Genomic DNA, 11,273 nt, shown 5'->3' with positions numbered 1-11,273 from the left:
TGATTCAGAGCTAAGAAAAAAATAAATCACGAGGCTGAAAAAGTCATATGAAACATCAAGCAAGATTTTTGTTAAATCTATGACACAGCAACAAATAGCAACATGGGTTTTGAGTAAACACAAGAAGCCATTCTCTGATGCAGAAATAATTAAATAATGCTTGACTGAAGTGATGGGTGCCATGTTTTAAGGCAAAGAAAAGGAGGAAATGACAGCTAAAATAAATCAAATCCCACTCTCTGATGCCACAGCTACCAGACGTGCTGAAATACTGGCTGGTGATTTGTCCAAGCAGCTTTGTGATGGAAAAAAAAATGCAGAGTGCATATCCCTAGCAGTGGATGAGTCCACTGACACCACTGACAAAATGCTCAGTTGTTGGTGTTTGTGAGGTATTATGATGAGGAAAAGGGGGAGTTTATTGAAGATGTTTTGAGCCTGGCAAACCTCAGTGGACAAACAAGGGGAGAATACATCTATAAAGCAATATCAGAAATGCTGAATGAAAAAGGGATAGATCTGAAGAAAGTTGTGTCCATTGCTACTGATGGAGCTCCAGCCATGTTGGGGAGAGAGAAGGGACTGGTTCCACGTCTGAGAGAACACCACCCTGGCCTGATATCTTATCACTGCATAATCCACCAATCTGTCCTTTGTGCAAATCTTTGAGAAGTGTACTCTGAAATCATGAGTACACTTCTCATGATTTCAGAGAAGTGTACTTCATGACACTGGCCTGGATTTATTCAGTGGCAATAATCATCAAATGTTTTGTGCCAAAGTTCAAAGTCTTGGTTTGAACCCCAAGAGCCCAATTTTCCCATTGAGCAGCTGTGTTTTACACAATGGGGATGCACTGTACCATAGTTATATTTGCACATGAATGAGATCTGTTGAGGTCATGTGTTTACCAGGGATAGGAGGGTTGTGTTTAAAAGTATTTATTTTTCGTTAAAACTGAAAGTTTTATTTAAGTTCTTATTTATTTTTGTTTCAAAGAAAATATTTCATGTATTTTATTGGATATTTATTTTATTTTTGTTAATTTTAAGAAAATGTTAAACTACTACCTACCTCCTGCTACTATATAAGCTTGACCGATAATAAACGGACCCAGCCTGTTTCAAAAAAACATTTGTGGACCTTCAAGATTTGTACTTGAGGACCCCTGTTATATATCAATATTAGGGATGTCCGATAATGGCTTTTTTGCCGATATCAGATATTCCGATATTGTCCACTCACTATCAATATCAACCGATACCGATATATACAGTCGTGGAATTAACACATTATTATGCCTAATTTGGACAACCAGGTATGGTGAGGATAAGGTCCTTTTTTTTTTTTTTTAAATGTAAAAAATAAGATAAATAAAATTAAAAAATAAGATAAATAAATTAAAAACATTTTCTTGAATAAAAAAAGAAAGTAAAACAATATAAAAACCGTTAAATGGAAACTAGTACCGTATTTTCCGCACTATAAGGCGCACCTAAAAACCACACATTTTCTCAAAAGCTGACAGTGCGCCTTATAACCCGGTGCGCTTTATTACGATTCATTTTCATAAAGTTTCGATCTCGCAACTTCGGTAAACAGCCGCCATCTTTTTCCCCGGTAGAACAGGAAGCGCTTCTTCTTCTACGCAAGCAACCGCCAAGGAAAGCACCCGCCCCCATAGAACAGGAAGCGCTTCTTCTTCTACTGTAAGCAACCACCCGCCCCCGGAAGAAGAAGAAAAAACGCGCGGATATCACCGTACGTTTCATTTCCTGTTTACATCTGTAAAGACCACAAAATGGCTCCTACTAAGCGACAAGGATCCGGTTCATAAAAAGACGCAATCTCTCCATCCGCACACGGATTACTACCGTATTTCACAGCAACTGATATTCCTGTGAACCGCACTGTGGAACGGGAGCACGTACGGTGAATATTCGCACTACAGGGAATGAGAAGTCATCCTTCACTGTGGTTCTAGCTTGCCATGCTAATGGCCAGAAACTTCCACCCATGGTGATATTCAAAAGGAAGACCTTGCCAAAAGAGACCTTTCCAGCCGGCGTCATCATAAAAGCTAACTCGAAGGGATGGATGGATGAAGAAAAGATGAGCGAGTGGTTAAGGGAAGTTTACGCGAAGAGGCCGGGTGGCTTTTTTCACACAGCTCCGAAGGCGAACACACCTTCACTAAGACGGGCAGACAGCGCCGGACGACATACGCCAACATCTGCCAGTGGATCGTAAATGCCTGGGCAGATATTTCGGTCACAACTGTGGTCCGAGCTTTCCGGAAGGCAGGATTCACAGAACTACTGGACAACAACAGCGACACTGACTTCGACGAGACGGAACCGGCCATTTTGCATCCCACGCTTGCGCAACTTTTCAATTCGGACACCGAAGACGAAGAATTCGAAGGATTTACGAATGAAGAATAACTTCAGAAGGTGAGCGCTATGTTTATTTTGTGTGTTGTGACATTAACGTTCGAGCAACATTATGTTGCTATTGCTCTACACCATTTTGAATTTTACTATGTTTGTGATTGCACATTTGCGTACATTTTGGGACAGAGTTGTTAGAACGCTGGTTTTCAATATATTATTAAAGTTTGACTGAACTATCTGACTGTTTTTTTGACATTCCCTTTAGCGCAGCGTAGGCGCGGCTTATAATCCGGGGCGGCTTATTGGTGGACAAAGTTATGAAATATGTAATTCATTGAAGGTGCGGCTAATAATCCGGTGCGCCTTATAGTGCGGAAAATACGGTAATTAATGAAAATGAGTGAAATTAAGTGTTAAAGGTTAGTACTATTAGTGGACCAGCAGCACGCACAATCATGTGTGCTTACGGACTGTATCCCTTGCAGACTGTATTGATATATATTGATATATAATGTAGGAACCTACCAGAATATTAATAACAGAAAGAAACAACCCGAATGAATGTAAATGGGGGTGAATGAGTGTAAATGGGGGAGGGAGGTTTTTTGGTTGGTGCACTAATTGTAAGTGTATCTTGTGTTTATGTTGATTTAATAAAAAATAAAATTATTTTTATTTTTTTAATTTCTTGTGCGGCCCGGTACCAATCGATCCACCGACCGGTACCGGGCCGCGGCCCGGTGGTTGTGGACCCTTGCTCTGTCGTACCCGACACGCCCATTCAAAGCTGCACGGCAGCACCCCCTGCCGCACTGAAGCGGCACTGCAGCGCCGCGCACTTCTTACCGCAGCGCAGCTGAAAAAAAGCCGCAGCTTCTCCGCACGCAACACCGCGGCTGCCTGCCTGCCTGTCTGTCTGCCTTCCTGCCTGTCTGCCTGTCGTCACCCGCGGCAACACCACCACGGACACGCACCGCTTCTAGTGGCCAAAATGGTGAGTTGGTGTCGACTCGTGTCGTCGTGCGTGGGTGTCTCGAATGTACGCACGCAAAGTGCGTGGATGATGCTCGCGTGGTGCGGTTTTTGTGCGTGACGCGACGCGACATCGAGAGATGATGAAAAATCTGCGAGACTTCACGAAACTCGGCCTACTTTCTGACCTCCTGTGCATTAATAGTGTGTATTTTTTACATTTCTCATCGTGTTTACTAAACACGTTGCTGCTGGCGTGACGACGCGTGACACAACACGTCGTGGGATCAAAAATAGACCGTTGCATATAGTCAGGAAGTAGCAGCCACTACGCATTTTATATTCATTTCTCGTCGTTTTATTTTGAAGGGGAATTCTCTCGCTGTTGCTTGAAAAGGATTTGGAACATGTAAACAATAAGCACTTTTTGTCCATTTAATCAAATGAATGCACATTTCTTCATAATTGTATGTTTTTATCGCCACTAAATAGTTTATTAGAGTAACAATTCTCAGTTTTTGACTGACACTGTCTGAGAAACATTGCTTTAACTTTATCAGGACTGCAGAAACACTTCAAATAATCATTCAAAAAAATGCTAAAAATATTAAATAATAATTCAAAAAAGGCCTTTTAACCTGGCTTCATACCAGGGGTGTCAAAGTCATTTTAGAATGGGGGGCCACATGGAGAAAAGTCTACTCCCAAGTGGGCCGGACTGGTAAAATCACGGCACGATAACTTAAAAATAAAGACAACTTCAGATTGTTTTCTTTGTTTAAAAATAGAAGCATATTCTGATGTTGTACAAATCATAATGTTGTTTTTACACGTACATGTTGCAGTTAATAATATTCCATCTTTATTTTCTTATATTTTCTAAATAATTAATGTGAAAATGTTCATCGGTCAACACATTGGTGTTCAAATCATTTTTTTTATATCAAAATCAAATTACAGTATGTTATTTATAGAGATGTCCGATAATGGCTTTTTTGCCGATATTCCAATATTGTCCAACTCAGTGTCATGTCTGTGTGATCATGTTTTGTTTTAGTAATGTTCGGTTTAAATTTTGGACTTTTTGTGCACTTTTGTTTTGTTTTGTCACCATAGCAACCATTAGTTTCACCTGTCACGTCACGCACCTGTTCCACGTTTGGACTCATTGTGCACTCTTGTCACCATAGCAACCATTAGTTTTCACCTGTCACGTCACGCACCTGTTTCACGTTTTGAGTCACGCACCTGCATTCACTAATCATGTCCATAGTATTTAAGTTCATTCATTTTCTGTTGTTCGTCCTGACGACATCCCCGCATTTATGCTCCTGCACACTCTCCACACCCTGATGACCCTTGCTACTCTTTTTTTCATGCCGGTTCCATGCCAAGTAAGTTTTTGTTTGTTAAGCCACAGTTAGTGTTTTGTTTAATTGTTCATAGTTTCTGCCAATGTGCAAGTTTTGTGTTTAAAGTCTAGTTTTGTACCTCCGCCCCTGTGCTCGCTTTTCGTTTATTCCTTTTTTGATAGTTTAAATAAATCATGTATTTACCTTCACGCCATGACCAGTCCAGTTCATTTGCACCACGGGAGAACAAACCAAGCCAAAGTCCTAGTCCTGACACTCAGATTCCGATATCAACTGATACCGATATATACAGTGGTGGAATGAACACATTATTATGCCTAATTTTGTTGTGATGCCCCGCTGGATGTATTAAACAATTTAACAAGGTTTTCCAAAATAAATCAACTCAAGTTATGGCAAAAAAAATGCCAACATGGCACTGCCATATTTCTTATTGAAGTCACAAAGTGCATTTTTTTTTTTTAACATGCCTCAAAACAGCAGCTTGGAATTTGGGACCTGCTCTCCCTGAGAGAGCATGAGGAGGTTGAGGTGGGCGGGGGGTGTATTATTGTAGCGTCCCGAAAGAGTTAGTGCTGCAAGGGATTCTGGGTATTTGTTCTGTCGTGTTACGGTGCGGATGTTCTCCCGAAACGATAACTTAAAAATAAAGACAACTTCAGATTGTTTTCTTTGTTTAAAAATAGAACGAGCATATTCTGATATTGTACAAATCATAATGTTGTTTTTACACGTACATGTTGCAGTTAATAATATTCCATCTTTATTTTCTTATATTTTCTAAATAATTAATGTGATAATGTTCATCGGTCAACACATTGGTGTTCAAATAATTTTTTTATATCAAAATCAAAGTACAGTATGTTATTTATAGAGATGTCCGATAATGGCTTTTTTGCTGATATTCCGACTCTTAATTACCGATTCCGATATCAACCGATACCGATATATACAGTGGTGGAATGAACACATTATTGTGCCTAATTTTGTTGTGATGCCGCGCTGGATGCATTAAACAATGTAACAAGGTTTTCCAAAAATAAATCAACTCAAGTTATGGCAAAAAAAAATGCCAACATGGCACTGCCATATTTATTATTGAAGTCACAAAGTGCATTATTTTTTTTTAACATGCCTCAAAACAGCAGCTTGGAATTTGGGACCTGCTCTCCCTGAGAGAGCATGAGGAGGTTGAGGTGGGCGGGGGGGTGTATTATTGTAGCGTCCCGAAAGAGTTAGTGCTGCAAGGGATTCTGGGTATTAGTTCTGTTGTGTTAACGGTGCGGATGTTCTCCCGAAACGATAACTTAAAAATAAAGACAACTTCAGATTGTTTTCTTTGTTTAAAAATAGAACGAGTATATTCTGATATTGTACAAATCATAATGTTGTTTTTACACGTACATGTTGCGGTTAATAATATTCCATCTTTATTTTCTTATATTTTCTAAATAATTAATGTGATAATGTTCATCGGTCAACACATTGGTGTTCAAATCATTTTTTTTATATCAAAATCAAATTACAGTATGTTATTTATAGAGATGTCCGATAATGGCTTTTTTGCCGATATTCCAATATTGTCCAACTCAGATTCCGATATCAACTGATATCGATATATACAGTAGTGGAATTAACACATTATTATGCCTAATTTTCTTGTGATGCCCCGCTGGATGCATTAAACAATGTAACAAGGTTTTCCAAAATAAATCAACTCAAGTTATAGCAAAAAAAAATGCCAACATGGCACTGCCATATTTATTATTGAAGTCACAAAGTGCATTATTTTTTTTAACATGCCTCAAAACAGCAGCTTGGAATTTGGGACCTGCTCTCCCTGAGAGAGCATGAGGAGGTTGAGGTGGGCGGGGGGGTGTATATTGTAGCGTCCCGAAAGAGTTAGTGCTGCAAGGGATTCTGGGTATTTGTTCTGTTGTGTTACGGTGCGGATGTTCTCCCGAAATGTGTTTGTCATTCCTGTTTGGTGTGGGTTCACAGTGTGGCGCATATTTGTAACAGTGTTAAAGTTGTTTATACGGCCACTAGTGATGGGTCCGGCAACACCGATGCATCGGCGCATGCGTCGAGCTCATAGAGCAAAACCCTGTGTCAGTGCGCGTACCGCTTTTAGAAAGTCACGTGACCGATCATGAGCTGTTTTGGTCACGTGACCGATACGCCAACTGTGTCGCCTCCTCTGTGCCCTGTGAGCGGCTCTTTTCTACAGCCGGAGAAATAATAACTAAGAAGAGAAATCGTCTAAAATGTAATACGTCGGAAAAACTTTTTTTTTTTTTTTTTTAATAAAAATGTGTAAAAAAATAAAATTAAAAAAATTCCCAGTCCACAATCATCCACAACACGTTCTCTTAGATTTCCATGTTATGATACATGTTCACATTATTTATTGACTGTATCTAAAAAAGATAAAAAAAATATTTTTATTTAAATGAAGATATGAAATAATCCTAAATGAAATACAATGACTTGGTTTATATTATTGTATATACTAGGGCAGGGGTCACCAACGCGGTGCCCGCGGTCACCAGGTAGCCCGTAAGGACCAGATAAGCCTGTTCTAAAAATAGCTCAAAGAGCAGCACTTACCAGTGAGCTGCCTCTATTTTTTAAATTGTATTTATTTACTAGCAAGCTGGTCTCGCTTTGCTCGACATTTTTAATTCTAAAAGAGACAAAACTCAAATAGAATTTGAAAATCCAAGAAAATATTTTAAAGACTTGGTCTTCACTTGGAATAAGCGGTAGAAAATGGATGGATGGATGGGTCTTCACTTGTTTAAATAAATTCATTTTTTTTTTTTTACTTTGCTTCTTATTACTTTTAGAAATACAATTTTAGAGAAAAAATACAACCTTAAAAATGATTTTAGGATTTTTAAACAAATATACCTTTTTACCTTTTAAATTTCTTCCTCTTTTTTCCTGACAATTTAAATCAATGTTCAAGTAAAAATTTTTTTTTTTTTTTTATTGTAAAGAATAATAAATATTTTAGCTTCTGGTTTTTCGACGAAGAATATTTGTGAAATATTTCTTCAAACTTACTATGATTAAAATTCAAAAAAAATTATTCTGGCAAATCTAGAAAATCTGTAGAATCAAATTTAAATCTTATTTCAAAGTATTTTGAATTTCTTTTCAAATGTTTGTTCTGGAAAATCTAGAAGAAATACTGATTTGTCTTTGTTAGAAATATAGCTTGGTCCAATTTGTTCAATATTCTAACAAAGTGCAGATTGGATTTTAACCAATTTAAAACATGTCATCAAAATTCTTAAATGTATCTTAATCAGGAAAAATGACTAATGATGTCCCATAAAATTATTTTTTTTTTCAAAAAGATTCAAATTAGCTAGTTTTTCTCTTCTTTTTGTCGGTTGAATTTTGAATTTTAAAGAGTCGAAATTGAAGATAAACTATGTTTCAAAATTTTATTTTAATTTTTTTCGTGTTTTCTCCTCTTTTAAACCGTTCAATTAAGTGGGTTTTTTTCATCATTTATTCTCTACAAAAAACCTTCCGTAAAAGGAAAAAAAAAATGTACGACAGAATGACAGACAGAAATACCCATTTTTTTTATATATATAAATGTATTTATTTAGCTATTGTTTAAATCACACTTACGTGTAACTTACAAATGACAATATATTTATTTATTTAAGTGTGTATCAAACTGGTCGCCCTTCGCATTAATCAGTACCCAAGAAGTAGTTTTTGGTTTCAAAAAGGTTGGTGACCCCTGTACTAGGGCATCAAATCAGTGTCAGTTGAGTCGGTCCATAGGTTGCCTGTAGGGATTTTTAATGTCCAGCAGATGTCAGTATTTAGTGACACAGTATCGACACAGTATCAGTACAGTTTTGCAATGTGTCGAAACGCTTCATGACGCCTCATCAACCCATCACTAACGGCCACCCTCAGTGTGACCTGTATGGCTGTTGACCAAGTATGCCTTGCATTCACTTGTGTGTGTGAAAAGCTGTAGATATTATGTGATTGGGCCGGCACGCAAAGGCAGTGCCTTTAAGGTTTATTGGCGCTCTGTACTTCTCCCTACGTCCGTGTACACAGCGGCGTTTTAAAAAGTCATACATTTTACTTTGTGAAACCGATACCGATAATTTCCGATATCACATTTTAAAGCATTTATCGGACATCTCTATTGAGGATTGTAACTTTTAGATGGACTAAGGTCTGACATGTTTAGTAACTTTACCAGTGGCCGTAGCCAGACCAAGATGGCCAAATGGTGGAGGGCGGGGCATCGAGATGAAAACAATAAGATTTCGGGGCTGTAAATCTAATTTAGAAATGAGCATATCCCGGCTGAACTACTGTTATCAGTTATATAGGTAATGGAAAATAACATGAAATTATTACATATGCATACCTGCCAACTTTTGAAATCAGAAAAACCTAGTAGCCAGGGTCCAAGGGCCGCAGGCCCCGGTAGGTCCAGGACAAAGTCCTGGTGGAGGGTTCAGGGCTTCGCCCCCCGACGCAAAATGATTATTAGCATTCAGACAGGTTAAAATGTTGCTAAAACCATCACTTTTCTATCAGTCACAGTGACTTTTCAAAACAAAAATATTACAGCAAAAATCATATGGGTTGATTGACATGTTTATTCTGTAAGCTAACTTCAATAGTTTGAAATTATTTTGACAGTTAATGCCAGTTATCCTGTCAACCTTTCACAAGACTTCAATTTGTTCATTGAAAGTATAAACAGTATAAACACTTTTTACAGTAAACAAATGATAAAACCGTACTAAACAATTCCATTAAAAAAAAAATTGGTGTCATTATTAACTTTCTGTCCAAGCTTGTATAATCTACTGCCTTGTTCAATTGTAAAAAATATTCTGTGCCTAAAATTCACATTTCTATCACAATTATCATACTGTAAACATGGTAAGCTAACTTCATTAAAATTAATAGTCCTGTCAATAGCATGGAATTACAATTCAAATGTAGTTTTTTTGTAAGCCTTTCAAAAGAATTTAAAATATGAAAAATTAATGAAAATTAATTTAAGCCACCAGACACTTGAAAAGTGGCACATCACATCTCTAATGTAATCATTTTAACTTTTCAACAGAAATAGCACTGCACAAATATTAAGGACATACTTCTGTATTTTGGTAGTTATGCTGTCAACATTTAACAAGATTTCTTCAACTTGGACTTGAAAGCATAAATAGTATAAACACTTTTAACAGTATGTCGTGCTGTGAAATACAGCCGACAGGATTGTGCACCAAACACGAAGCAAGGCCAAAGCGCATGCATGGTGCAGGAGAACAAAGGACTTCTTTCATTTAAGGTTTGTGATAAACCATCAAACTCATTCGTTAAAAGGACTCTATAGTAATATAAAGCGAATTTTTCTGGACATTATCATGCAAGAAAAGTTTATTTTTGGGACCGCGATCACCGCGTAATGATTTTTAAAGGTTGCATTACAAACATTTAACTGTCCCATGTGATCAGCCAGTGCGATTGGAAGTCCATGCTCAATTATTGCCTCCGTAAATAAAACTTCGGCATTTATCACATCCAAAGAATCTGTTTGGGCGACGAAAAACGTTGAAAGTTTTCCACTTGTATCGCTAGCAACGGCATTAGACTTGTGTTTTTTTGTCCCAACGTGGTCTTTTACATCGCTAATTCCTCCGTGTCCGATCGAAAAATCTTGTCTGCACAAGGTGCAATTCGCGTAGTTTTCACCGTTTTTTTTTTTTTAAATTAATGAAAAACCGTATTTTTTATCACTGCAACCGTAACCCGGAATAGGTTGATGAAAACCGTACGAATTACGGGAAAACCGGAATAGTTGGCAGGTATGCATATGGCTCCTTTAAATACTTTTTTTTTTTTTTTGCTCCAAATTTTGAAATATTTCATTTATAAATAATAATTAACGACGATAAATGAGAGACGACTGTAACACTAGCAACTATTTGCTTGGTCACATGTAGCACAAAAGCTAAAAAAAACAATATTTTTATAAACATTTGCTGATGTTCATTGAATTTGGTTTAATTCTCGCACATTTTTTCCTTATTCAGTACAAAAAAAAGTTAGCACACTTGCTTGAAATATTGCTGTATTGCTGCTAAGGAAGCAGAAGTCTGCAGCTTGTAGGCGAATATCAAATATTTGGCTCAGTCGTGAAGGATTCAGTTTCTAAATGACTTTCTTTATATAACGCTGCTGGCAAAGGTTGCAGACCGAGGCCGCGCGGACTAAGAGGTCCCGGATTCAGGTGCGCCTCTTCTCGCCCTTCACGTCACCACGGCTCTCCTTCTCCCCCCCCCCGCCAGGTGAACTTCACTGTGGATCAGATCCGAGCCATCATGGACAAGAAGTCCAACATCAGGAACATGTCCGTGATCGCCCACGTGGACCACGGCAAGTCCACGCTGACGGACTCGCTGGTGTCCAAGGCGGGCATCATCGCCTCGTCGCGCGCCGGAGAGACTCGCTTCACGGACACGCGCAAAGACGA

General features: G+C 38.1%; 1 protein-coding gene across 1 annotated transcript in view; it reads left to right on the top strand.

Moving 5' to 3' along the window:
• Nucleotides 1-3,272: 3,272 nt before the first annotated feature.
• LOC133618416 (elongation factor 2b) overlaps nt 3,273-11,273 on the top strand; it is a 45,753-nt gene continuing 37,752 nt past the window's right edge. Inside the window, exons 1-2 of the mRNA XM_061978750.2 lie at nt 3,273-3,387; nt 11,089-11,273. The exon at nt 11,089-11,273 is cut by the window's right edge and continues 30 nt beyond it. Of these exons, the coding sequence (XP_061834734.1) occupies nt 3,385-3,387; nt 11,089-11,273 (188 nt within the window). The 5' untranslated portion in view covers nt 3,273-3,384. The remainder of the gene's footprint in view (nt 3,388-11,088) is intronic.

Source organism: Nerophis lumbriciformis, linkage group LG19 (assembly GCF_033978685.3).
Source record: "Nerophis lumbriciformis linkage group LG19, RoL_Nlum_v2.1, whole genome shotgun sequence".
Classification (NCBI taxonomy): Eukaryota; Metazoa; Chordata; class Actinopteri; order Syngnathiformes; family Syngnathidae; genus Nerophis; species Nerophis lumbriciformis.
Note: the sequence above shows the minus strand (reverse complement) of the source record. Positions and strands in the feature narration are given on the sequence as shown.